Source organism: Rasamsonia byssochlamydoides, assembly GCF_041956645.1.
Source record: "Rasamsonia byssochlamydoides strain NRRL 3658 unplaced genomic scaffold VTN77scaffold_21, whole genome shotgun sequence".
NCBI classification, from domain to species: domain Eukaryota; kingdom Fungi; phylum Ascomycota; class Eurotiomycetes; order Eurotiales; family Trichocomaceae; genus Rasamsonia; species Rasamsonia byssochlamydoides.
This window is the reverse complement of record NW_027192404.1, coordinates 117,632-143,939: the sequence shown is the minus strand read 5'-3', so window position 1 is coordinate 143,939 and position 26,308 is coordinate 117,632. Positions and strand designations below refer to the sequence as shown.

General features: G+C 50.7%; 13 protein-coding genes across 13 annotated transcripts; 6 read left to right on the top strand and 7 right to left on the bottom strand.

The window, feature by feature from the left end:
• Nucleotides 1–82: 82 nt before the first annotated feature.
• Nucleotides 83–1,342, top strand: VTN77DRAFT_3063 (uncharacterized protein; the record flags this gene model as incomplete). Its single annotated transcript, XM_069418972.1, has 2 exons — nucleotides 83–172; nucleotides 230–1,342. The coding sequence occupies 2 exons, from the start codon at nucleotides 83–85 to the stop codon at nucleotides 1,340–1,342; spliced, it is 1,203 nt and encodes a 400-aa protein (XP_069278863.1).
• Nucleotides 1,343–1,440: 98 nt separating this feature from the next.
• VTN77DRAFT_3062 (uncharacterized protein) lies at nucleotides 1,441–2,184 on the bottom strand (the record flags this gene model as incomplete). Its single annotated transcript, XM_069418971.1, has 3 exons — nucleotides 1,441–1,531; nucleotides 1,598–1,858; nucleotides 1,931–2,184. 3 exons carry the CDS (start codon nucleotides 2,182–2,184, stop codon nucleotides 1,441–1,443), a joined length of 606 nt encoding a protein of 201 aa, XP_069278862.1.
• A 568-nt stretch (nucleotides 2,185–2,752) lies between these two features.
• Nucleotides 2,753–4,082, top strand: VTN77DRAFT_3061 (uncharacterized protein; the record flags this gene model as incomplete). The annotated part of the gene is made up of 2 exons (XM_069418970.1): nucleotides 2,753–2,864; nucleotides 2,929–4,082. 2 exons carry the CDS (start codon nucleotides 2,753–2,755, stop codon nucleotides 4,080–4,082), a joined length of 1,266 nt encoding a protein of 421 aa, XP_069278861.1.
• A 456-nt stretch (nucleotides 4,083–4,538) lies between these two features.
• On the bottom strand, nucleotides 4,539–6,084 carry VTN77DRAFT_3060 (uncharacterized protein; the record flags this gene model as incomplete). Its single annotated transcript, XM_069418969.1, has 3 exons — nucleotides 4,539–5,570; nucleotides 5,625–5,805; nucleotides 5,867–6,084. 3 exons carry the CDS (start codon nucleotides 6,082–6,084, stop codon nucleotides 4,539–4,541), a joined length of 1,431 nt encoding a protein of 476 aa, XP_069278860.1.
• A 516-nt stretch (nucleotides 6,085–6,600) lies between these two features.
• VTN77DRAFT_3059 (uncharacterized protein) lies at nucleotides 6,601–7,984 on the top strand (the record flags this gene model as incomplete). Its single annotated transcript, XM_069418967.1, has 4 exons — nucleotides 6,601–6,623; nucleotides 6,788–7,149; nucleotides 7,209–7,323; nucleotides 7,387–7,984. The coding sequence occupies 4 exons, from the start codon at nucleotides 6,601–6,603 to the stop codon at nucleotides 7,982–7,984; spliced, it is 1,098 nt and encodes a 365-aa protein (XP_069278859.1).
• Nucleotides 7,985–8,999: 1,015 nt separating this feature from the next.
• Nucleotides 9,000–9,542, bottom strand: VTN77DRAFT_3058 (uncharacterized protein; the record flags this gene model as incomplete). The annotated part of the gene is made up of 1 exon (XM_069418966.1): nucleotides 9,000–9,542. One exon carries the CDS (start codon nucleotides 9,540–9,542, stop codon nucleotides 9,000–9,002), a length of 543 nt encoding a protein of 180 aa, XP_069278858.1.
• Nucleotides 9,543–10,268: 726 nt separating this feature from the next.
• On the top strand, nucleotides 10,269–10,956 carry VTN77DRAFT_3057 (uncharacterized protein; the record flags this gene model as incomplete). The annotated part of the gene is made up of 2 exons (XM_069418965.1): nucleotides 10,269–10,303; nucleotides 10,374–10,956. The coding sequence occupies 2 exons, from the start codon at nucleotides 10,269–10,271 to the stop codon at nucleotides 10,954–10,956; spliced, it is 618 nt and encodes a 205-aa protein (XP_069278857.1).
• Nucleotides 10,957–12,535: 1,579 nt separating this feature from the next.
• On the top strand, nucleotides 12,536–14,053 carry VTN77DRAFT_3056 (uncharacterized protein; the record flags this gene model as incomplete). Its single annotated transcript, XM_069418964.1, has 4 exons — nucleotides 12,536–13,001; nucleotides 13,056–13,493; nucleotides 13,554–13,728; nucleotides 13,783–14,053. 4 exons carry the CDS (start codon nucleotides 12,536–12,538, stop codon nucleotides 14,051–14,053), a joined length of 1,350 nt encoding a protein of 449 aa, XP_069278856.1.
• A 631-nt stretch (nucleotides 14,054–14,684) lies between these two features.
• Nucleotides 14,685–16,211, bottom strand: VTN77DRAFT_3055 (uncharacterized protein; the record flags this gene model as incomplete). Its single annotated transcript, XM_069418963.1, has 1 exon — nucleotides 14,685–16,211. One exon carries the CDS (start codon nucleotides 16,209–16,211, stop codon nucleotides 14,685–14,687), a length of 1,527 nt encoding a protein of 508 aa, XP_069278855.1.
• Nucleotides 16,212–18,122: 1,911 nt separating this feature from the next.
• VTN77DRAFT_3054 (uncharacterized protein) lies at nucleotides 18,123–18,706 on the bottom strand (the record flags this gene model as incomplete). Its single annotated transcript, XM_069418962.1, has 2 exons — nucleotides 18,123–18,425; nucleotides 18,488–18,706. 2 exons carry the CDS (start codon nucleotides 18,704–18,706, stop codon nucleotides 18,123–18,125), a joined length of 522 nt encoding a protein of 173 aa, XP_069278854.1.
• Nucleotides 18,707–19,226: 520 nt separating this feature from the next.
• VTN77DRAFT_3053 (uncharacterized protein) lies at nucleotides 19,227–20,720 on the bottom strand (the record flags this gene model as incomplete). The annotated part of the gene is made up of 1 exon (XM_069418961.1): nucleotides 19,227–20,720. The coding sequence occupies one exon, from the start codon at nucleotides 20,718–20,720 to the stop codon at nucleotides 19,227–19,229; it is 1,494 nt and encodes a 497-aa protein (XP_069278853.1).
• Nucleotides 20,721–22,223: 1,503 nt separating this feature from the next.
• Nucleotides 22,224–24,506, bottom strand: VTN77DRAFT_3052 (uncharacterized protein; the record flags this gene model as incomplete). Its single annotated transcript, XM_069418960.1, has 3 exons — nucleotides 22,224–22,264; nucleotides 22,319–24,373; nucleotides 24,452–24,506. 3 exons carry the CDS (start codon nucleotides 24,504–24,506, stop codon nucleotides 22,224–22,226), a joined length of 2,151 nt encoding a protein of 716 aa, XP_069278852.1.
• A 398-nt stretch (nucleotides 24,507–24,904) lies between these two features.
• VTN77DRAFT_3051 (uncharacterized protein) lies at nucleotides 24,905–25,334 on the top strand (the record flags this gene model as incomplete). Its single annotated transcript, XM_069418959.1, has 2 exons — nucleotides 24,905–25,119; nucleotides 25,280–25,334. 2 exons carry the CDS (start codon nucleotides 24,905–24,907, stop codon nucleotides 25,332–25,334), a joined length of 270 nt encoding a protein of 89 aa, XP_069278851.1.
• Between the last annotated feature and the right edge of the window lie 974 nt (nucleotides 25,335–26,308).

Sequence of the window (26,308 nt, the reverse complement as noted above, 5' to 3'; positions counted from 1 at the left end):
CGGGACCAACTTTTTTTTAATTTTACAATCGAACGCATGCATTCAGACTCACCAAATAACTACTGTTTCTCATTGAGACGCCATGTCAAACGCCAGTGACAAGGCACGCTTTTACCTCGAAAAGTCAGTCCCGGAGCTGAAGGAATATGAGAGGAAAAAGATCTTCAGCAAGGTAGATCGTGCGCATTCTTGCGACGTCGAATCTCTTCGCTGACAACTGAACTTGCAGGAGGAAATCACGTCGATCGCCCGGAAACGATCCGATTTCGAACATAAACTGAATGCCCGAGGGTCGCAGCCTTCCGATTATGCGCGATATGCGGAATATGAGATGAATCTGGATCTCCTACGGCGGAAGAGAGTCAAGAGACTGGGCATCAAAACTCCTGCTTACACCGGACAGCGACGCATCTTTTTCATCCTGGATCGCGCGACCAGAAAATTCCACGGGGATCTCGGGCTATGGATTCAGTACATCGAATATGCCCGGCAGCAAAAGGCATATAAAAAACTGTCACAAATCCTCACCGACGCTCTTCGACTACATCCTACCAACGTAGACCTATGGATATATGCCGCCAAGTACGCCCTGGACGATCATGCCGACATGACACTGGCAAGAACCTACATGCAGCGCGGTCTCAGGTTTTGCAAGACCTCCAAGAATCTCTGGATTCAATACGGAAAACTGGAGATGATCTACATCGCAAAGATCGCCGCTCGACGGCGGATACTAGGACTTGATCAACGCAAAACAGAGACATCTGTGCCAGAAGATTCAATTGACGATCCGAATGCGGATATGATTACCCTTCCCAAGGTCACTGCTGAAGACATCAATCCTAGTCTGGACAAGGATGCCGAAGTCGATCAGGGCGCGCTTCAAAATCTCAGCTCGACACCAGCCCTCAGCGGAGCCATTCCGATTGCCATCTTTGACGCCGCGATGAACCAATTCGGGAACGACGCGGTTTTTGGGCGTGACTTCTTCGATATGATTCTCGAATTCGAAGACGTCCCTTGTTTGCGAAAGATTTTGGAGCATGTTGTTGAGAAACAGGTCGCCACTTCACCGGAGAGCTACCACACACGGATATGCCATGTTAGGGCTCCCGTCGTCGGTATCAAGGTTACCTCGCCAGACTTCCCTCGAGCATTTGGTACATCTCTGAGTCGCTTGAAGCAATACCCTCTGGATCGCCATCTTGCTCAGGAGATAGTCAAATGGCTGCAGCCGGTGTCGAAGATTGAGGAGTTAGACCCGGCCTTGCGCACGGTGGTCGTTGCCACGCTGCAACGTTCGGAGCGTGTTCTCCAGGCAGAAGCAGGTTCGGAGAACTAGGAGTGTATTGGCATGATGAATATTTTCCATGGCGTTATTTGGTCGAAAGAAAAGGGCGTATTCCCTGATCACAGATATGTGTATAGTCCCTTCGTAGATTATTCATCATATTTACTACCCCGTCGGCTACTCTTCTTGCTGCTGTGCAGCTTTTTAAGTCTGAGTCTGGCCTCATTTTCTGCCTTTTGACTGTAGGTTGTCAGGTAAATTCTCCAATGCCAACGCTGTAAGAGTGCAAAAGGGACATCCACCTACAGTTTCTTCACTCGCTCTTTTTGTTCCTCCGACGTTTCGCCCGGAATGACAGCCTTGGCCGTTTCTTCGAGCAACTTGTGGAGCTTCTCGAAACACGATTCGACATTGCTGGACTGCTTGCGGGATTCGTCAGACTGGATGACGAGACTGTCCGTTCTCTCTGTAGCGTAGCGGGATGATCGCAGTTCTTGATGGAGGAGCCGCGGCACCAGGGGCAACAGGTAATCAAACGGTACTCTCAGAGTAGCCTTCGAATTGACTCTGTAAGTTCAATGCATGTAATTAGCTATTTTTCTCGTTTGTAAGACACCCTCAATGACAATGGATTCTGACTTATTCACGTTCTGCCCTCCTGGCCCACTCGACCGACTAAACGACACCTCGCAAATATGGCGCGGAATTGTCTTGGAATGGAGCTTCGCCAGCCACTCCCTGGCTGCTTTGAGCTCCTCTTCGTCCGGTTCTTCACCATCCAGGGCTGCTGAGCGCTTCGATGCGAAGGATCGCACGGCCGCTGGACGTGCTCCCGGAATGGGCAGAGGATGGGCGACTGCGAATGCGCATGCTCGTCTGAGTGAGGAAATCATTTCTTGCACATATTGTCCGGGACAAGAAGCTCTGACAAGGTTGAGCTGTTCCTGTATGTAATCGTTTCGGAGATTGCAGTAGAGAGATAAAAGAATAAATCGAACTAATACTAAGACCGCCTGCCGTTATGGTTGGTTCCGCCGCCAAAGCCACTTAAGTTTCAAGGTTAAGTTAGGCTTGGAGATCGTCGGGGCTAACAACGATAACCTCATTTTAGGTCCATCCAACGTTGTGCCTGTCTCCAGAAATATTAACACTTACATACTAGGTATCGCTACACTCCGGCGTGAATTCTAAGCTTCTACCAGTCAGGTCATAATTCAGGCACCCTCAGGACCAGCGAATTTCTTGCACAGCTAGCACCAGCAACGTAAGCACATATTACAATCGAAAGTCGCAGCCCCTCGGTGGGCGTAACGGCCGTGCTGCCCCTCACCCGCGTTGGTTGGTTATCGTCTGATGTTGGATGTTGGCTCAAAGCCTCCGAGGTCCTCTGTCAATTCCCGAGAGTGAAAATCACATCATCTACGAACTGGATTGTTTGAGTATCCTTCGAGGCAGCTCGCCATGGCAGTCGCCGCAACCTCCGGAGCTGAATTCGGCATGGCCATGTCTCATGACACCAACTTCCCAACAGCCGATACGCTACCCAAGAGACATGCAGCATGCGATGAATGCAGTGAGTTTGCTCCACATCAGCATTCTTCCACAAAGCTGATGCTGACCCGATATGCTTGTCTCAGGAAAACGGAAATTGAAGTGTTCCGGCGAGCCAACGGGCTGCCACCGATGTATGAAGCAGTCCCTCTTTTGTCACTACTCAATACAAAAACAGATGGGTCGTCCTCCGAAGAAACGTATGCGGGAGAACGATGGTATCAATTCAATGGGTTCGGCTGGCTCTGGTGCGATCGCAGATTTGGACAAGGAGTGGTCTCCGTCTGTCATTCCATCGGAGTCTTTCCATGTGTGTCCACCCGTTTACCTCAATCGCCCAGTCGTACCGGGTGCTCAGGACAGTAACGATCCGGCCGTAAAGCTGGATCAATTTCATAACCTGCAGCCAATATCCGCAACGGCCACACCCTGGCCCGATTTCTCTACGACCTCTGCCGCCTCATCCATGCTCTCCATGGACACTCGATTCTCGGACTTACCGTCTGAATTGCTCGCGACGCTGGGCTCATCATCAGAGACACAGCCATGTCCGTGTCTGTCTTATCTCTATCTTTGTCTGAGCACGCTTTCCACCCTCAACTCGTTTCCCGTTACCGTGCACACTCTGAACTCGCTGTATACTGCGGCTCGAACGGCTCGTTCCGTTATCCGGTGCGAGGTGTGTCCACAAGCCTTCGCCACGTCATATCAGAACATTATGATGCTAGGAACGCTTCTGAGCGTGCTGGCGGACGCCTGGCTACGAGTCTCTCAAGCAGATGCGCAGGATCTAGGGAAGCAGACCGCCCCTCCCGCCTACGAGGCATCCATCACGCAAGACCCGGAAGGCGCAAAAACGACATGGAAGCAATGGCTCCGGCAGGTCGTCCGTCGCGCCGTCATCGGCGGGCCAATTGACCCCAATGCCTTCCCACCATCACCTCTATGCGAACAGACACCGGATCTCCTATCCCTGATCACAGAACTGGAAGCCCGCCAACGGCGATGGCACGCCGAAGGCTTCGGCCAGCGGTTCTATTACCACAATAATAGTCCTGAAAAACCACCCACCGAAACAAAAACGACGCAGTCAGATTCAGACCCGGAAGAGGAGAAGAAACAAAGCACTGACGCTGACCAGCGAGACATGTTCTGCCTGAAAGTCATCGGCATGGCCAAGTCGGCTATTGCCAGGTTTGGGTTCGAACCGCATGAGTACCCGGATGGTGTTTCGTTATGATTATGATTATATGTGACTGTATACGTATATATAATCTTGGATTTGGTGTTTTTCCCCTTTTTTTTGTTTTGTTATTGACATGACCTGACGATGACTGCATTTTGCATTATTTTATGAATGGTTGTTAATAAACGAATGGATGATCTGTCTTTCTGCCTTTCTGGGATAAAAGAAAGATATTATATAGATACCTTTGCCTTGGCCAGAGTACATTGTTATTGTATATATCTCGATTATACAGTCAGAATTCTGAGAGCAGTCTGAAATAAGAGTTGCGCTTTTTGAAAGGCAGAGGCAGATCTTTTGAAATATCATATTATTACTTCATTTCCATATGGATCATCTTCCCCTATCCCAGTCTATCATTCCCAGGTAACTTGACTATTGCACATGACATGACGAAAGAGAAAACATGAGGTCCATGAGGTCCAGGTCCAGGTCAAGGTCAAGACCATGCTACTCATCCTCGTCAGATTCCACCACATAACGATGCTTCTTCCTGGCGGGCGGCGAACCGGCGCCACCAGCTTCCTCGGCGCTGGTCCTCTTGGGCGATGCCGACTCCCTCGCTTTCCGGGTAGTAGGTTTCTCAGGGCGGACGTCCTCGTCATCCTCACCCTCTGCATCCATGTCCTCGTCCTCCAGTTCTTCTTCTTCCTCCTCATCGTCTTCCACAACTTCTGGCTCTTCGTCACTTCCCACCAGGAACCCGTCATCCTCGTCGTACCGATCTTCTCTGGTGCGGCCGCGCCGATCGTACTCTTCTTCCTCATCCGTGTAGATCTCTCCCCGACGGTTAGCACGAGGCTTCTTCGCGGGCCGTGCCCGGGTCGTGGCCATGCCGTCTTCGTCCTCCAGGCCGCCCACAGTGAGACCACCGGCGGGGTATCGATACGCTCCACGACGACTCGTGCGAGTCTGTTCCCGCTCGGCGAGCTGCTGGCGTCTGCGGTCTGCTTTAAGTTTCTCTTTCTCGGCCAATTCGGCCCGTTTGCTCGCCAGCTCCGGATCCTCTTTAACCTCGATGATGGTGACACCCCCGTCGGCCTTCTTGCCAGCGCGCGCGGCGGCCGCGAGTGACTCTCGAAGACGCTGAACAGCATCGTCGGTCTCCATGTCTGTTGGGAGCACCGTAAGGGAATGCGTCAGGTGGGACGTGATTCGGAAGACGGAAGCGGTTTCGGCGGCAGCTGCCAAGTAGGTATGAGTGTCCAGCTCAGCCTCGTAGTCACCCGACTTGCTAAGAGGCGCCAGAAGCTTGGTAGCGATTCTGTACTGCTCCCGCGGGTTGGATGCCAGCTGCAGAGTCATCGAACCATCCTCCCAGCGGATGATCCGGGCATTAGACTGCAGTTTTGACTTGTCGTCAGGAGCATATCGCCAACAAAGAGAGGTTGACGCAGTGGCGAACGGCGGCGCAACGTAGGTATCTGGCCTGAATTCTTCCGTTTCGAGGGAAAGGAAGTTGGGAATCGCCATCGTGTAGATCTGAATAACAGTAAGCTCATGTATGCAACCTCTTTTCAGGAGCAGAGTACACACCTCTCCGTTGCTGGACTGGGGTTCAGGCGCTCGGCCTAGGCTGATGTCCATCACTTTGAGAGTTTCTCCGTACGCGCCATCTTCTTCGTGATCAATATCCATGCGCTGGCCTACTCGGTCATAGCGATCCTCGTCGTCTCCGGAGTCAAGCTCTTCGTCGTCGAGGGTTCGATGGGGACGTCTGTGAAGTAATTAGTCAAATCCCGGGCCTGGCTGTAACACATCTAGGAACAAATCCATACTCATCCAGCCCTCCTTCCGACCCATCACCAAAGAGATCAGCGTCGTCATCATCGTGATCACCGTTCATTCTGTCTGCGTCGGACCCTACAGGGCTCTCTGCGCCTCCGCTAGGGGCATTTGGAGTGTCGCCGTATTCGCTGTCAGACAAGCTGTGGGCTCGACTCGCATCGGTGCTGCGTCCCGGACGCCGAATATCCTCTTCCTCTGAAGAGGACATGTTGTCTGACCGAATGTGACTAGCAGTTGCTGATTAGATTTGGATGCTGTTTGCGCTGAGAGCGTGGACGGAAGGTCGGTAGAGGCTGGAAAGAATTGGAGAGAAAATTTTTAAATGGATATATAAGATCGCTGGAAGGGCACGGTCTCCCAATGTACCAGCCCCCTCAATAAACTTTCTATTGTTGCTTCATTCACTCGACCGACAGCCAGCCTCTTAATGATCCTTCACTTCACTGCTGAGTCCCGTACAGTCGGAGACCTGGCGGCAGCACCTTTGCTCCGAACCGCGCTATACCTGATTGGGGCATGTGGGCATTAGCGCTGTGGATTGTTGCTCCACCGATGAAACAGCGACAACTGACACGGAGAGAGGCAGTCTGTCCTCGCCTCAGGGTGGACAGACCTCTCTCTCCTCCCTGCCCAGAGATTGCTTGTGTGGTAGTAGTGTACAGTGGGGATTGTGAGAACTGCTTGTCTGGCTTCTTGGGATAGCTGCTGAGCAGTGCCTTCCAAAATGGCGACCTTCTTCCAGAGCGTGTAAGTCTTTCCCCGCAGCCATTGTTGGCGGCGCCCCCCTTTACCATGTGCTGGCGGTGGTGAATACGTTGGACAGTGCTGTTCAACCCACGCTCGCTATCATCCTTTTCCTGCTGCTGCCCTACAAATATTCCACCTTGAGCTGACCGGTCTCTGCTGTCAAGTCGCCAGGGGTTTGGCCGTGGAGGGAACAACAAGAATAACAATAACAACAACCACAATAACAATAATAATAACAACTCGCCCAAGATGAACAACAACAACAACGGCACACAGAATCAGCAGTCTGGCCCGGTGCACCCCCAACAAGCAGCAGCAGCTCCCCCTGGCACGCCTGGCGTGCCGCCTTCTCCATCGGTCGTAACCAATATGTCGAATCTGTCCATTGAAGGGGGGTCTAACAACGAAGATTCTCCCAAGTACTTTTTCCAGGAGAAATATGCGTCGTTGAACGTCAAGGGGAACTTTTTGACTCTCTGTGCTTGCCCCAAAAATGTTGAGCTGGGAGAATGGATTGCCCATCAAAGTATGTGTCAATCTCATGAGATTGAAGATGGCGTGGGCTGACAGCGCTGGTTATTATAGTTGTCGAACAGTATCGTCTACTTCATGGCATGCTGCAGGTTATCCAGGAGGTGAACACTCTCACTGGACAGCCTATTTGTAACGAGACCACCTGCCCTACAATGTCTGCTGGCCGGTACGTGCAGATGCCACCTGGAAGTGTTGTGGTCGTGTCTAATAACTGCGGTTGATTTAACAGTCTTACATACACCTGGCTGGTAGATGGAAAGGCAGCCAAGATCTCGGCGCCCAAATTCATCAATCGGGTGGAGAAGTGGATTGTCAGCAAGATCCATGACCCCGTCATGTTTCCTACAGACCCTCCCAAGGGCACGCCGCAGACCTGGACGTTGCAGTCCTTGGGTTCTGGGGATGGCTCCACGCCCGCTGCTTCGAACCAGACTCCCGCTGGACAGAACAATGATTCTTCTTCGACTGCAGTTGTTAACGACTGGATCGGCAAGTCAAGCGGGTTCCCCCCGACCTTCTACAAGGACTGCCAGGGCATCATGAAGCAGATGTTCCGCTGCTACGCCCACCTGTACCACGGGCATTGGCTCGACCCGTTCTGGAACCTCAACCGACACGAGATACTCAACATGGCTTTCGTGCACTTCGTCACCGTCGCCAAGTACTACCGCCTTGTCGCCGACAAGGAGATGGAGCCGATGCAGCCTCTCATCGACCTGTTTGTGAAGCAGGAGAAGATCCCTCCGGAAGCTCTCGCTGGGCACTGGGCGTCTCAAGAGGCTACTACTGCTGCTCCAGCTCAGGCTTCTAGTCCTGCTCCTGCATGAACAGGTGGCCTGAAGCCGGATGCTCTGACGAGCGAACTCAACTTCAACGGGTGGCGAGAAATGCGATACATCTTCAGCCTTATCACATATTTCCCAGTTCTATTCTCATTATTGCAATTAAAAGCAAAGCAAATGGACGAACAAATTTTTTAATGGATGAAACGAGGATATCCTATTCTTGCGCATTTTTCTTTTATGCATGGCAAATGTGGATGCTTCTTGTTATCAGCAAATATCCATTTTATTTTTTTGTTTGGTGTGTGAGCCGGTACCCATGGGACAGACAGATAGGACATATTGCATTACATCTACATTTTTTTTTCCCCAGTCAGTTTCGCAGTTTCGCAGCTTCGCAGATACGTGGAGATCCCAAAAGTGAAGAGGTTTGACATGTTGGGTCGGAGAGGGAGGGATGTAGCTAGTTAGGGTTTCCGAGGTCAATTAGAGAAAGCTACGGAAGAAATAAAAGGAAGTTTTACACGGGCCTTCTCTCATGTTCAAGTGGTAGAACTGCCGCAACTGTCAGTGGAGTCCGACTCTTAGGAAGCTCCGGGTATCAATCTATCAATACAACTTTTCTCGTATCGCAAAACTCATAATAGGCAGTCAGTGAGTAATCTTCTGATCGAAGCCTTCGATCGTCGATATCACATCCTGTCAGGCTGCCACATACATACCCCCCGTATATCGACATCTCATCTCCGTCAGTCATGTCTAAGTCCACTGTTCAAAAAATGATTTCAGTGGATTGGCGGGCTCACGCATGCCAATGAGAGAGGGAGGAAATCTCCTCTCGAAAACTGGATTTATTTTATTGTCATCACGCAGCGACGATGGTGATTCCCATGAGTCCATGACCGACGACACCTTCATATCACTACTGTAGTCTTCTCGTAATGTCTGTCCACCGTATATTTTTGGTGTCATGGCGATATCAATATTAATAAATTTGACCGCAGCAGTCGCTGTCGCAGGCAGCTCCATCGATGCCACCGAATGGATGAAAGAAATCAAATCATAGATAAACGCCCTCTTCTTCCATGTCGTGTTCTTCCTGTCGATCCGGAGCGTTTGTTGGCGCTATAGGGGCTGCCGAGTCGTGTACACCAACGCCATTGACTACACCGCTATGTTGTGCTGCTGCTGCTGTCTCGCCTACCGAGGCATCATGTTCATGCTCCCTGGTGGTTCCGTTGATGACCGGAGAAGTCCCATCACCACCACGTTCTAGGACACCATCAGCGATAGGCTCTCCTCCCTCTTCAATCCATCGCTCCCCTCTCTCTTCAATCTCCGCTTTACATAGAGTGATCCTCTCCGTCATTGCGTCAATAACGCCCTCGTTCTCTTGGATATAGCCCTCTATCTCCTTGTTGTCTGCGGCTTCGGGTCCGCCTTCCGACTCTCGGATATACGTCCTCAGCTCCTCGTTGGAGCGGGTCAGGTGCGCTATGGAGTTGCGCAGTTCTGACACTTTGGCGTAGACGGCGGAGAGGGGGAGGGCCTTGAGGGCTTCTGCGAAGGCGGCGGGGGTGATGGGTCGGGACTCCGCGGACATGTTTTTTCTTCCTTTTTTGTAGCGCGAATGAATTGGCCGCCTTCGAGCTCGGTGACAGGATGATTAAAAGAACGAAAGACGCAGATATAAAGTATAATAGATTCAGCTGATCTTGAATGTTGTGTGTAGTATATGTTTTTGATAAAGATCAGCTCTAGCTTCCTCCCCGCGAAGACGTCACGGACTGGCTGTTACTTCCCGCTTATCGTTATCGCTCATATAATCACGTGATGAGATTGTGGACATTCTCCAGGTCCATGGTGATCAATATGGGTTCAATAGTTTCTTGAGACTGGCAGTGATAATGCGGTATACTGATGGATACCTTTCTAAGGCATCATTCAGGTGTCCTTAATTTTCCAATCTTCAGCTTCTTAGAGTGCTGTTTGTGTATACAGAACAATATGTACTAGTAATAGTAATATGAAATGACATGAATACGGTACTTCTGCATAGCCATGTAAATTTCTGAAAATGCTGTCAAGGTTGAAAATGATAGCCAGTCTCTTCGAGTCTTCAGCTCTGTCAAACTCGCAGCGAATCTGGTCCGCAACATGTTTCTCACCACGCCTTTCAGTGCTAACTTCATCGTCTCCTTCCCCTTACTGTCTTTTGCTGGAGGAATCTCTTCACCTGACACTCCTCAAAGCTTTCATATCAGGATCTGCGTCTATTGATGACTGACTACTGCGGTCCGACGGAGGAAGGCCCTCTGAGCTGAATTTGATGCGTACTCAACTGCGATCAGAGATGAATATCAAGTATGTACATTACGTGTGCTGTGCAGAGAGAATGACCCTATCCTATATGCTATGCTAACAAAAATTTCAGTCCTGCAGAAGACTCGAGACAAGACCCCCAGTCTTCAATGAAACGGAAACGTACAATGTCCCTCTCCGTAGTATCGAGAGACACGGTTGTTTTACAAAGAGGGCATACACTCCCTCTACATTTGATGATCCTCTTGAACGAGTGGCACCGCGAAAACCCAACACTACAGCCACCAGGTTCCTATCGAACCAGGCTTACAAGTCGGCGTGAATCAGAGATCTTCTCACGCACTGGAGAGCCTCTTTTAGAGTGTCGTGTCTTCGTCCTTGTACCCGTCCGGTATGAAATGCTTGTTCTCTACAGCGAAAAGCAACCAGCGAAATTCGTCAGTTGCATTCGAATCGGATACAGGACTTTCTTCAAGGAATGGCTGGGGAAAGATAGATTCGAGGACCGGACATGTGCAGTCAGAGTCTTGATCCCAAGCACGGCGGGCAGTATCGGACCGTTACAACAGAGGAGATGTTCAAAGCTGCCGATTTCAGAAAGCCTCTCAGAAGAGCACAGACTGGCTCAGCGGTTGTCCCTGGTGATGACTATAGAGACACTTCATCTATTGCTACCAGTGACAATACCGACATAACCTCTACAACACAATACACATCTGAAGACTCTGAAGACTCTGAAGACTTTGAAGACTTTGAAGACTCCGAAGATCCAGATAGTGAAGTTCCACTAGCCGAGCAACCGCTATCAGTACAGGAGAACGAGGCAACCATCGTCTTCAAACTCATTGCTCCTACATCTGCGATCCGTTGTTTCACAGTTAAAGCCAGCGACACTGGTGATTCCCTGTTCAAGAAAAGCAGGGAATTTTTTTCGTCTCTTTGATAGGGACGTGGCTATGCCAATTCTCATCTGCAAAATTCCTGTCGACGAAGAGCAGCTCGGGTATATTTTTGACGCCAAAGAGCTAGACCTTTTCTTGGAAGAGCTACGAGAGCGAGTATCGGTAACTGCAACAGGAAAGTTGACTGTCGAGGTGAAACATGTATTTTAGAAACGAGAACAAGCAGAATGTGGACTTTATGGATAGAAATATTAGGTTGGTAGAAATATCTTGTTTCTGCAATCATGGAGGTTTTAATGCGAATGGGATTTTGTTGTTGTGTAGTTTCAGTCAGTGGTCATAGGTTCCACTAGCATATTTCTGTCAAAGTAATTATATTATAATAGTATAATAGTATCAGTTAATTATATTTTAGGATGGAAAATTAGTTAAGATATATTTTTTATATTATATATAAAAGTCCTATTCTAAGGCAGTAAATATCATTTATTTATTTTATGGTAAATATAAAATCAAAATTTCCTAAAAATTGTTCCTATAAAAAAATATATAAATAAAAGAACTAACAATTCTAATATTTTTTAGCATGAAATTATTCTTACATGACAATAGATTATCAAATTTCTATCTTAAACAGGGTTATTTTTAAAGATGAAATTTTAAGCAAAAAATAGGTCCTCTTTATAACTAGTTACTCACATATAAAGTATTTAAAATTAAAAATTTATATATATATGTTTCTTTAAGTGATTCTCTATGTATCGCTATATTTTAATAATACCTTTATACAGAGTATATAATTATTTTGAGAAATCTATGAAATATGCTAGTGACGGAAACTTTGCGTTACCTCCGCCCCGCGGAGCCACCACTGTCAATGCGAGTAAGAGAGCTAGCAAAAGATCCTCCGCCGTCTCCGCTCGGCCTCCCGTTGACGGTCTGCCAACACTGTCTGTTCGCCAGGGCCACATTTCTTCAGTCGCTGGAGATGAGCAATGTGTTCTCCATAGCATGGCGCATCCCATGCCCTTCGGGGCTGCGTGCCTCCCCCTCAAGCTGTTTGCTGCCAACGCGCCGCCCCCTCTGCTTGTTTCCGCGGGACTCTTTTTTACAGCGTCCATATAGCTCCTCTCGTGGACACCCGGTTTCCCCCCTGGGATGGGGATTCTCCGCCAGATTACGGCCTTTCCAATTAACGGGACCTACGAGCACGGTTTTTTCCAGATCTGTCCAGCAGAAGAATAGTCCTCCTCCCCCGCCCAACTCCAAACCCGATGAACCGCCGGTCGAGCATGGCGTCCCCATCAGTGATCAACCCCTCTCTGCAGCCGAGATCAGATCGATATTTGGCTCGCCAAAAGTGACTCCCGCCATGGGGAACCGGATTCTCGCCGTCCTGCAGGGCCGTCGCTTGCAAGGCACGCTCGATCTCGATCTCCCGGCTGACATCACCAGCGCCGTCCGTCCTCGTTTGATCGAAAACGCGCTAAAGTGGCTACGGAAGCACCATCCGGTCGACGAAGATGCGGCGATCAAGGCCCGGGTCGAACGCGAGGTTCGAGAGGAGGAAGAACGGCTCATTCGAGAGGCGGAGGAACTGGGGCTGTACAAGCCTCAGAGCGGACTCTGGGGCGCCCAGCTCGGTGAGGCCAACGATATCTACGGAAAGAGTGTCTTGAAGGAAATCCGGGAGAAGAACGAAGCCAGACTGCTGGCGGAAGAGGAGAAGAAGCGGAAAGAGTGGCTGGAGGGCGAAGCCAAGGAGCAGGAGAAGATCCGCATGCAGCTGAAGAGGAACACGGAGCTGCAAAAATACGACGAGGCTGCTGTTATCGAGGGTGGGTGAAGCAGCCTATTCCGAGTTTCCTCCTTGCTGACTGATATATATACAGCTCGTCCGCGTGCTGATCCGAAGGAACGGCCACTTTTGGCGTGGATTCAGAAGCATCATCTGCGGGCTACGAATACGGATGTAGACACTTCTACGATGACGACTGCCCGCCGTATCCTTCCCGCTCTTGGAGTGACCCTTCTCACCATAGGCATCTCTTACGTCTTTGCGGAGATTTATCGTCCCCCGGCTCGGAAGGATCGAATGTGGCCTGATGTTCCTCCCGCCGCTGCGACGGTGATCGCGCTGCTGGGCGCCAACTTTGCTATCTTTGCCTTGTGGAGGATCTGGCCGCCGGCCTGGAAGATGCTGAATCGATACTTTATCAGCGTGCCACTATACCCGCATGCGCTGAGCGTGGTGGGGAGCACCTTCAGTCATCAGCAGCTGCGGCATCTGGCCACCAACATGGTCATCTTGTGGTTTATCGGGATAAGACGTAAGCCCTCACACACTTTAGTTTGAGGATTTTCTTTTGCTGACTAGGTCAACCTACCAGTCCACGATGAAATCGGCCGGGGCAATTTCCTCGCCGTGTATCTTTCCTCGGGCGTGTTTGGATCGCTGGTTTCTTTGACGGCGCATGTCCTAATGGGCAAGCTGACCGTCACGTCGCTCGGTGCCAGCGGAGCGATAGCCGGTCTGGTGGCAGCATGGTGTACGCTGCATGCAAAGTATGCTCTCGCCACCCTCTTTAGATGAAGGCAACTATTGACTTCCTCTCACAGTGACAAACTCACCCTCTTCTTCCTACCCCGTGAATGGCAAGACACTATCTCTGCTAGAGGATACGTCTTCCTGGCAGGGATCGTTCTGTTCGAAGCATTCAGCCTCGTCTCTCCTTTCAAGGTCGCCGCTCTCGACCACTGGGCCCATCTGGGCGGGTACCTTGCTGGCGCGGTCTGGGCACTGTTATGGAAATCGAAGAGAGTTAAACAGAAACAGAAACGACGGGAAGAGATGGGTTGGGTTGGTCGGTTGATTCCTTCTTCCCGGTGAATCTCGTGGTCAGAGAAGACGGTATCTTTCTTGCTTGTCTTTTCCTCCCCTTTTTTGTTTAAAATATTGTCCCATCGTCCCATCCACTTCTTTTGCTTGTAGTACTACCACTATTACTCATCGGGATTTGGATCGGATTCGTTCTTACTCCATGTATACTATTATACTATGCTTTATGCTTACTAGGCATAACGAACTACTCCCCGCCGAACTAGGTGTGATAAAAGCAAGCTTTACTGTACTGTACTGTACTGTACATTACTCAATGAATTCATTATGCTTCTACAAATTAACATATTCTTTGTTGCTGCTGTTGGGGGTTTTCACCTCTCTGTGCTACCTAACATAGGTATATTACCCTGTATAGTATAAGATAAATATAGTAACGTATATACAGACACAGTCACACGACGTTCATGACACAACATATCTACTCCGTACATGTGCTGTGTCACTTGACTCGACCTGACTTAACTGCAACCCGAAAAAAAAAAGACACCGAGATATACATACAGACATATATATTCAACAGACATATATTCTTCGATAGCATATATATAAGCTGAACGTTACAATCCATCAGATTCGGGAGGCCCTTTATATGCTTTTTTTTTTTTGGAAATAAAACCGGTCAGCCAGATGAAACAAACAAAACTGGAATGTTAGGAAAGGAAGAAAACTCACACTTCCTCGCATAAACGACATACCACACCGCCGAAACCGTCATGAACCCGACAAACACCACCGCAGCATAGTTCATCGACGCCGCCGTCACAGGCAGCGCCGTCGGCATGCAGAAAAGCACCAGCTCGAACGCGATCCACAGCAGCGCGACCACGTTGACGACCGGTCCTAGGACCGGCCCGCAGGTGAAATGCGCCTTGTTGACCTCCTCCCGCCGGTGGAAGAGACTCGCGCCGATAGGAATCGCGTAGCTGACGGCCAGCGCGACGACGCCAACGGAGACAAACGCCGTGAAGGCGCTCGTGCTGCCTAGGTTGATCAAACCGAGCAGCATCTGGATGACCGTCAGCAGGACCAGCGACCACACGGGCACCCCGAGCCGGAGGTCGACTCGCGCCCAGAGCCGCGACAGCGGGAGCGCATCGTCGCGGGCAAAAGCCCATGTCGTCCGCGACGCTGCTACCGTGATGCTGATCGAGCAGAAGAGCGTGATGGCCAGGACGAGGAAGATCAACCCCAGCCCCCCGCCCGGACTGCCCATGACCTCGTTGAAGATGTACGGCAGCGCCTGACCCGCCGGTGCGGTCAGAATGGCTTCCAGCGGCGGCAGCGTGAAGCAGATGGGCAGGATGAAGAAGAGACCGGCGATTCCGCCCACCGGCACGCAGAGACTGATCGCCTGCGGCACCTTGACGACGGCGTTGGCGCACTCCTCCGCCATGGACGAGATCATCCCCACCGCCGAGAAGCAGTACGCGGCAGGGAGCAAGCCGATGAAGAAGGTGAACCCGCCCCAGCCGGACAGGCTGGTGTCATAGTGGCCCAGGGCGTATGAGGCGCTGTGTCTGCCTGCATCCGCCTTCACGGACAGCGCGATCATGATGATCACGATGCTGACGGCCGTCCAGCCCGCGCAGACGATGTCGACCATGGGCAGGAAGCGATTGCCAAAGGCGCAGATGAGCAGAGACGCCAAACACACCGCATAAAAAATGAGCAGGAGCTGCCAGGCATTGGCTGACCAGGCCGGGTGGTACATAGAGATGGTGCCAGACAGCAAGGACGCAAAGCCAAAGTTGACGGAGAGCGTGATGGTCCAATTCCCAATGAGCCAGACCCAGCCATTGACGAACGACAGGACCGTCTTTGCCTGCGGCGGCGCAATCTGGAAAGACCAGTAGTAGGGCCCTGCGGAAGTGGGATATCGCGAAGCCAGCTCGGCGAGCGACAGCGCAACGCATTCGTCCAGGATGCAGACGACGATCCAGCCGACGAAGATGGAGAGCGGGCCACCGCCGTAGATGGCGTTGATCAGGGGACCTCCTTCGCCGTAGGGGATGGCGGCGATGGCCAAGGTTTGGAAGAGCAGGGTGAGGAGGGAGCGGTTGCGATGAAGTTCCTGGGTGTAGCCCAGCTTTTCGAGCCCTTCCTCTGTCGACGGGGGCGATGGACTCGACGCTTTTTCGATTTCCATGTTGCAAGTAGTAGAAGGAGGAAGGAATTCAGAACAGAAAGAAAGACGGGGTCTGTGTAGAAAATGAAGGTCCAACTCGGGGACAAACACAGTGATAAGCAGCCAACTTTCGTTTGAACAGAGACGAAGATATAGTGACAAGTATATACAGTACAATTGTAGTAACGGAGCAATCTTCCGAAGATTATTCCAGCTTGCCTTCTTTCTTTCTTTTCTTTCTTTAGTATGTATGCAAAAGAGCTGCAGTCTGCACGTTCCTACCACGTGCCGCCTATCAAGCTGATGCCTGTCCTTTCAGTTTCACCTGAGCGGTGACGACCCCTCACTCCATTGTTAGTAGAGAGTAGAGAGTAGAGAATGCATAGGAAGATCCTGCCTGTCGAGGTTAAGGCCATATATACGGCGTACACCGAGTATGTATGTACTTTACAGAAGTTGACCAGCTCGCTAACAGTTTACTAATCGGTAGACAGACAGATAGTGATTAGTAGATAAACCATGATAGACCTGGCTAGGTACCCAATCTTGACTTCACTGGAAGGTTTCGTTCGGATGTCGATACCTTTAACGTCTGTCTCCACGCCTGCAGACAGTATTATGTGAGGCGCCACATTCCAGTGACGATCCACAGCAAGGATCGACTCGTCGAGAGGGAGGGTAGAAAAAAGAGCCACCCCCTCACGGGAGTCACGGTCATTAACTTATTCGTCAACCTTGTCTGCTTCCATCATCAGGGCGATTGATAAGGATAAGTAAGCGGTCTGTCCAAATCCTCGAAGTTTAATCAATACGGAGTATTTACTCCGTAGGGGCCACCACGGCGACCAAAGACCTGTCAAAAATGCAAATTACATAGCCAGGATAATTTATCGGCGTACTAAATTAATTAGCTGCCAATGAAAATACAACCCGGATAGCAGTACGAGCCAACGAGGAATTCAAGAACAAAGTACGGAGTACGGAATAGGGTAGTACAACGCCGCGTGGCGTGAGGAGGAGAAGGAGGAAATGCCGGTCCTTGTCCTTGTCCCTAACAAGCTATCCCTGCAACGGCATGGATTGATAGAAGCAAGGATCTTGACTGGCGAGCTGAGTGTTATTGTTAGTTGAGTACGGAGTAATATGGCTGAGTCTGGCAGGGGGGTTGATATACAGTAACAGTAATGAAAATGGCGATCTCATCGTAAAGGTGGATAATATTGATAAGGTTGATAGCGATCGTGATGATAACGATGACAATGATAAGATAGGACATCTCCATCTAGACTGAATGGGGTAAAGAAATCCGTACCTACATACACTAAGAAATAATTAATTAGTGAAGATGAACCCTGGAAACGCCTGCCCAGACAGGCGATTGCTGCTAATGACATATACAATACCTAGTATGGCAGAATTGGCCTAATCAAACTGTATACATATCAAGTAATAGAAAGTACTTTAATCATGGAGAGAAAAAGGAAAGAAAACGGCAAGGACATGCTGATTGCTGATGTAGTCGGGTATCCCCCGCCAGACAAAACATCTGTCCTGCCGCAGGATCATGCAGAACACGTAAAACAAAGGTCGTCTCTGTGTGAACCACTCCTGATTTCATATTCAAACCCCTGGTCTATCTTGCAAGCGTGGATCTCCTTGACCGTGAGCATAAAACCGGGTTGCAAAGTACTCCTTGGCAGTTCCAACCCAACCCTCCTCCCTTGGTTCTCACAATCTCTTGCCAAGTCTCTCGGAGGTTGTGAAGTGGTTCAAGCGAGAGCTCAGCGTATCTGAATGGATCATCACCTGGAGGGATCGATGCCCTGATCCTCTCGTTTTTCTTTTCTGCATAGAGGAGATCCGGACCTTTGTCGAGATCCAAGTGCTCTTCGCCCCACTCCTCCGTCAGATTCATGCTACCCACTAAATCGGTCAGGTCAACTTTCTTTGTGTCTCCAAAAGACTTTGCGCGAAGACCTCTAGCTTGGGATATGGAAGGCCAGACTTGCTCCTCTCTATTTGAGAAGGCTCGCAATCGGAATGACAATCCCAAGATGGGAGAATCAGGAATCGAAGATTAACGCCTTTCAGTTTGAGTCGTGGAAAGGTATGATGTAACGAGTAGAGCTGCACACGTGCTGGTCGATACGGCTCATAAATCTGATTATAGGGTTCTGATCGAAGGATGCCGGAAGCTTCCTCGAGCTTCTCTGCAGGCACAAATGTCTCCCAATTCTAGTTACGTCCAGGTCAATATGTGGCATAACACTTTTCTTAAATTAAAAAAAAAAACTTACCAATCGTACGCGCCCTGCACCATAGTATATCAATGCTGAAATGCCTGCTAGGCAGCAAGTAATGCCAGAGCTCTTGAATATCTTGATAACCTTTAAAATATCAGGCGTCCCATACCCCCCATCACTTGCCAGGGCATCGCCTGGTGAGCCAAAGTCGCCAAGAGCAACAAAAGGCTCTCTGTCTGTTTTGAAATTGTCGTCATTGGTTTCTCTGGTCATAATGCTGGGCCGTATAGTTCAGGGTCAATGAAAGAAGATAAATGACTGACACGTTGTGGAATAAATATACTCTTGCGAAGTTGAGGGGTGTGATGAGAACCTCATTTTAGGCCTTAGCGTAATGTATGTACTGTAACACCAGGATATGGGGGAGGAACAAATGGCTTGATACGGATGTCGACAAAGGTCCGTATGAAGCAAAGGAAACGCCTTGTGGTACACGAGGAAGCAGTGGTTGAGTTCTCTAAATTCTAGGGAGGAGAGTGTAATGCCGATGGCCATGCAGGCAGAGGAGGGGAGGCCTGCAGTTAGTGCTGGACATTGGGAGCAAGCAGGGCATTCTGCCGAACTCGGTTCCTCCAATTCAATTACGATGGGCCAAAATTTCACTCGCCGTGCATTGGACAGCAGCCGTGTTATTATTCATTTTCTGAACTCAATATCACGGGCCAGCGCCAGGCTGGCCAGCCGCGAAAGTATTGTCTTTCTTTGTACCCCGCGGGGTCAATAATGAGGTCGCTCAAAACAAAAAGGTCTTCCGCGAGATGTCATCAAAGCATTCCCACCAGTCTATCGCCGCTCCTCGTTCCCACACCCCTTCGAGGAAACTCTCCATGATGCGCAAAGATCCAAAATAAAGAAAGGCGGCTGTCGACCCCAGCGTTGCCCGGATCGCCTTCTGCTGCTCTGGCCTCTGGCAGTGGCTCCCAATCACCAAGGTCGGGAAGAGCAGGCAATGCGAGAGCTTGCCCGTCAGGCGCACTCCGCAGATGGCCTGGACGCCCAAAGCGGTTGCCTGCTGGACGATCGGATGCTTTACGTCGAGTCCGAAGAGGACGCGGTAGATATAAACTAGGCCGGTGAGACGGTACGCGCTACAGAAGACGGTCCACGATTGATCCCGATCTAGAGGTTCCGCCGTCCCAAGGGCCGTCATCAAAGATGGTGACAGAATGGAAGAGGATATGGCAGAGTGAGGATGCTCCTCCTCCTCAACGACATCGTGTCCTCGCAGCGTCGCCAGAAGAGCCTGCACCTCACTTCCAGACGGAAGCTGCCCCGTTGCGTATATGAGATGGCCCAGATGCGCCAACCGCGACAGGATGGCCATGAGCTCCAGGAAGGGATCCCCCGCGGGCAGCGTCCCCCACCAGCCCTGGGAGCGGGCAAAGCTGGCCCACGTAGAACGGTGAAAGTAGGGGTCTTGTCCGCTCAACAGCGCGTAGGTCAGATCCATCGTAGCAAAAACGGAAAGCATCAATGCCGGCAGACCCCTTTTCTGCTGAAACAACTGTTCCTGGAGCCTCCACTGGCTCAGAATTGCCCGTCCACCGCGGAAGTGCCAGTAGGTGGCTGCGCCTTCGTCATCCGGGTCGATCACGCCGTCCAGGATGCACAGGAGCACGTTGGTCACGAAGAGATCGAATGCGGACGGGGATGTCGTCCGCGGAGGGTCATGTGCTAGCAATTGTTTCCGGAAGAGCTGGATGGCCTCCAGACGGGCCTTCTTCTTGGCCAGGACGGCATCGTGGGGACTCTGTCGCAGGTAGAGCAAGTGGTGAGCGTTGGCGACAGCGGTGACCGACTGACGCAGAGCGGGATCCTTGTAGACCGACAGCAAGTCGACCTGGATGCGACCGGGGGAGAGATTGAAGCGATCTACAACCTCGTGTTCAAAGTAGAGCATCAGCTCCTCCGCTGTCACGGCGGAGGCGGACACGAGACTATCGCTAGGCCGGAGCGATAACAGAGCGGAGGAGAAGTTGTCTTCCCCAGTGTCCCGTTTCCGTCGTTCTTTATGGTCGTCGACATCGAGAATCGGAAGGGTCTGTCCAGCAAACCGGCCTCGTGCGGCGACGCCATTGCACCAGCGCAAGCGGACTTTGCCATAGCTGCAAGGTCGACCTTCGGTGGCGCAGCGAAAACAGCGAGGACGCTGCAGATCACATAGGACGCGACGGTCCTTACACGGCCAGCACGAACCCTCGACGGTTCTCACGCGCTTAGGAGCCATGAACGACAATTTCTAGACGAGGACATGAGACGGAGAGTGAGGCCTGTAGCGATAGGCACATTAGGCGTGAAGTCAAACAGCTGGCAGATCCGGCGTGCGGAAGGTTGTCTGCTCGCAGGGCCCGTGTGCTGTGGGGACAGAAAGTTCAAGGAGTATGGAGATCCAAGACACGACGTTAGAATGCAGAGAAAAGGGAAGTTATAGATCAGTCGATTATTCCGACAGTCTGGTTGGTAATAACTGCACGCCAGCTTGTGCAAACAGCAGAAGCGCACTGTACACAGTCACAACGAAAGGATGGATTCGATGGATGACAGCTGGAGGATAAGGTGTTCGCTCAGATGAAGTAAAGAGATGGCCCGCGGGTTAGGGGATGGACAAGCTGCACTCCATTAATAGAGATGAGTTGATAACGGGAATTGGTATCTCCTTACCCGCTTCCATATCGCCTGGATGGAAATTGTGTACGACATTCCCAACCTGCATGATGCAGTAGCTGCCCCACTTCTTTCTTGACCATCTTGTCCATCATCATCGAATTGACTTGATTAAGACATGGCCACCAAGGACAGCAGAACGAGACAGTGTCCAATCTGACACACTATCTTCTACATACAGTATCAACCACATCTATTGACTGATCAGCCCTCCCGAGAAAGGGTGGTAGTCAACCTCGTTGGCATTGCGATTCGCCCCATTTGGGATGCTAGTGGCTCTGTCCTTGTGTAACAACGCGTATTCCCGCGAGTAATTGTTTTCAATTGATGAAACGTGTTCATGCCAGCCTTTAGTCAGAGACTTGGGGTATAAGAAAAGGGCACAGGGTAGAATCGAGCCCTGGAAGATCCGCAGGATCAGCTCAGAGCACAGAAAAGGTATAAAAGAGCTAGAGAGCCCTATGGCATGGAGTTCGCATTTTGTAAAGCCCATTCTCGTTTTATGGGCTTTTCAACGCCCGTTACGCCTGCTTATCTATATGCCTTTCATGGGAGGATCTTGATGCTGGCTGTGTTCACAGGCAGGATCCTTGATCTAGCTGCGGTGCCAATAACATTTATGACTCGTTGGTAGCTCGAACCTGACAAGCCGAACCGTCGCGATATCTGCAGGATGACTTGGGCTGAGTAGCTTGAAAAAAAGGCCCTCCAGTGCTTAGGGCAAGACTCGACAATGGCCAACCGCTATATATAAACTGGTCGGTTTCTCCCGATGATGTGGAATGTGGAACTCGTTTAGTAACATCGATCTCGGTCGACAGAGTTGCTGAGATAAATTCCCAGTTGACTCGCCAGGAGAAAAGGTGTGAATACAGAGAGATCAAAGGAGCTGGTTAAGAGACCAAATTACAACACTGCTCTGCAGTCAAATTGGACACGGCGCAAAGAGCGCAAAGGCAATACCAATTATAGTAAGCACACAGCTAGACAGCATCAACGCCTGGGGTATGATGGAAACAAAAAAAAAAGGAACCAAACACTAATGAATGACTAAGAACTGGAGCACTCAATGGCCAGTCTCAGGAGAGGGAACGACCAGCAGCGGAACTAAGAAAAGAACGTTAGTCTCGGTCCCTCGATACATAAAGGCTGTGTACTTACTGCTCAACCCATATCCTTCCGTGATTCCGTCTTTATTGCCTTGCTCGATCTCGACTCGGATCGCCACATCCAAGCCTCCATGCAGACTGCTGGTGCTGCTGACCCCGTCTGCTGCCTTGTGTGTCGTTCCCGCATTTTCCTCTCCTGAGTGAAGGGGCGAGTGTCCATCTCTGGGCGGCTGAGCCGGAGCACTGGTCGCGAAGCCCTGAGCGGAATCATTGGCCGGCTCCACAGAGCCGTTCATGGGGAACGGGTTGATTTCCGTGATGCAAGCATAATTTCGCGAAGGCATGGTGACTTTGTTCCACGAGGCAGCTTTTTCGACGCCTCCGGGCTGTTTATCAAAGAGTGCCATGAGCGTCTCGTCGGTGTCCGAGTCCAGGTGATGGATCTTATTCCTGCGCGCCAGGATATTCGCGACCAGTTTCGGAGGCGGCTTATTGGTGATGGCACTGCTAATTACATTAACCATGTACCGGTGATCGTTCTCGATGGGAATCTGTAGACTTAAGTTGGAGTAAAATCGGCCCAGTGCGGCTAGGTGAACGTCTCCTCCAAGGATTGTGACTCGGATGGCATACCGCTTCGAGAATTCTTGGAGACGCTGAATCAGCTCCCTCCGCTCCCGCTTGTGGTGTTTGGCGGTATAGTGATCGTCGAGATCGTCCAGCAGGTCGACCTCGCCGTCAAACTTGTTGAATAAACCGCCGGCGAATCCAAACCGCTTGTTTAACAACCGGATCGGAGCCATGAGTGGAGAGGTAAAGAAATTTTCCAGCCACGCCAGACGCGGGTAGGCAATCGGAACCCCCAGCAATAACATGAGATGCTTGATCTCGCCATTGGCAGCGGCAACCTCGCGCTCGAGGCGAGCGAAGATCGATTCGTACGTATCAGGGTAATTAATCTGGTGACGAGTGCGCTCTGTGCGGGCATCAATTCCAACAAAGGCTATGCGCCGGCCGAGACGCATGTATAGGCTTCGACTCCTTTCCTCGACGTACGGACCGGGACGGTTGCCCAAAATCCATCTGGGGTCTTCTTCCTCTTCCTCGAGGACAAAGGTATTCTCCAATTGCCGGGGATCAATCCCTGCTGTTCCATTCACCGTCTCCGTGGTCTCTGGCGCATCCGTAGTGTAAGTCGACTTTGGAGGTGCGATGTGATGTTGGAATAGGCAGTAATACTTGTAGGCCACGCCTCCAATGCCACGGAAAACGGCACATTTCATGAAACTGTCGACGTAGGAGCCGAAACCATCGATAATATCATGGTCATCCCAGATGTTGATCTGAGGAATCCGACCGTTGGCGGTCTTGAATGGTTCATGACCATACCAGCGCACGTAGTTCCTGTAATAATAGTCATCGCACGCAGCTCTCAGATCACCATTGAAGTCATGTGCCTGTCTTTTGAGAGGATTGCTGATATCCGTCCACGACCTGAGAGGCCCGTCCACTCTAACGCTGTCATTGTAAATCTGGTCGCCTCCACCAATCATAACGTGGAAAGGCCGCTGCGCGTGAACCCGGAGGACATCATTCCATAGTACTGGTCCCGCCCAACTGTCGGTGTCTGTTCCGACGGAGAAGCCATTACAGGAATAAAACATGATGCGCATGGACTGGCTCACGGCGGGCACCACAAAATCCCAGGGCGAGTGCGCTTCGTCGCCCGCGACATACTTGAAACCGGGAATCGTGTACTCCCAACGCGCCTCATACGCCTCGAGGGGCACTGAAATAGAAAACCTCCAAAAACATTTATCCGGGTCTTCATAGAGCTTGGTGCCGAGGACTGAAAAGTTCCGACTGCTCGGTTCGAATCCATTGGTTTGTTCGCCATTGCTGTCGCGCGATACAGGGCCAGCCTGACGCAGGTGGAGCAGTGGCTGTTTCTGACCAGGCGGAGTAACAATCAGAACGCTGCCGTACCAGGTTGAGGAATCCGAGCTGATATTCATGCGCCGGTAGTTGAGCAAAGGACCGCAGATAACGTCTACATGGGAATGGTCCACGGTCGAGGGGTGGGCTGGAGTGGAAAGCGCGGAGCTCCCTACAGTTGATCCAAGAACGGGTATCAGAGGGAGCCATGGTCACCCTTTCCGGGTATCAAGAAAGGGCGATCACGTACCATTTGGCAGAAAACTGTCCCCAGCGCCACCCCCCCGGGGTGAAAAGTCCTCCATACTCACCACTTGTCAGATGGATATTCTCTGACTAAACGCTCACAATTCGTAGCCTCGCGCCAACCAATCCGAAGAGGTTGGTGTGGTATGAAACAAGCGCCGGAGGTCCCCGGAAGGAAAGGGAGGTGAAGTCAAGTACTGTACAAAAGCGTTAAGGAGAGACTGGGAAGGGAATCTATAAGTTGGACGAAAGAAAGGGGGCCGCCGCCAAAAGAGATGCAAGGAAGGACCGAAACGAGGGTCGGGCGGCAGACGCAACAAGCAAGAACGAAGGGGCGAAAGAATGACAGATCGATGGCAGCCACCAGCTTGCGCAGCCAAGGAAGCCGGGAGCTGACTGCTGACCGTCATCGAAGACGAGCACCTTAGGTACTCTGTAGCCGTGGCTTAGTCGCATCATGAGGCCAAGACGCGCGAAATGTGCTGCAAATGGGGTGAATGGCCAATCACGAGGCGAGTTTTTCGGCGTGCGGATCCTGAGCGCGGGCAACCGCCGGTTCCGCTTCGAAGCCACAGACCCCAGCCACAGAGCCAAGCGCCGCCGTCGATCTCGGATCCACAGGAGTGGCGGTGCAGCGCGTCCAGACGGACTACTCTGGCTGCAAGCCGCAAGGTGTTCATGTCTAGTTGTTTGCAACCTTGCAGATGAGATGATGAATGTTACTTACTTGCATGACTGTTGGTCCACCGTCCACCCCAGATATTCCACTGAGTTCAACACGGCCACCTAGGCTCCACATCCCGATGAACTTTCCTAACTTTCTACTCCACAGGACGGTGACCCCAGAAAATGGGGGTTTTAGACTCCATTCCGAATCGGGCGACTGATCAGAGCTGTCGAAGTCAATTAACCAACCTTAATAATTGAGGCTTTGAATCTAACGATTCTTTTGAATCCGTGGCGCACAGGAGTCCTTCGGTAGGTAGGTCAGTAAGGTTGGACTGTTTCCTTATGTCGATCGAGTCCTTGAGCGGTGAACACAGAGAATATTGTAGCAGCAGATTCAATTATTATGGTATGATACCTAATCACGCTGGACATCTGAGATCCATGACCCAGCCCACTCCTGAACACAATAGGTATTATTTTCTAGTGGTGCCTGTAGCTGTTATCCCTCAACATGTTCAGCATTATTATCTCCTTAATCCCTTCTCCTCTGGTGTTATCAGATGGGATTCTCCGTGAACAAACTTTGACCGTGCCACACTGATGTCGAACAAGTGGGGCTTGTAGGTGGGTCTCGCGAACTATGAAGAGGTACCTCAACCTTAAGATTCTACACTCCATACAATTAGGTAACTCTTGACAGATTGGAAGTCCAGGGGATTGATTTCTTTCTGATTCCAAGGGAAAAGAAAACAATGTCTTCTCAAACTGATTTTTTTTTGAACGAGGCTGCAAGTGGAAAGGCTGTCTTCTAGACCAACTGACAAAGAGTCTCAAATTCAGCTTAAAACATTTACAACAACGGCACAAAAAGCAGACATAACAAGCCTGAGATGAAGTCATACTAGGTAAACATAGCAATATTCCCTCTATGTGAAAGCTGACACTGTTTTGCAGCGACAGATCTGTATTACTATTAACAATGAGACATCTTACTACAAAAGGAGGGTGTCTTATCATAAGCACAGACCTGGCTATCTGTCTGGTAACTCTGAGGAGATCTGAGACGCTGTTAAGAATATGCAACTCACTTCCGGTGAGGTCACCAATGTCTCATCGCACAGAAATATTACTGTATCGACGCTTAAGCCCTTCCATTACTGCCCAGTCTTCAGGAAAGAAAGAGAAAAAAAAA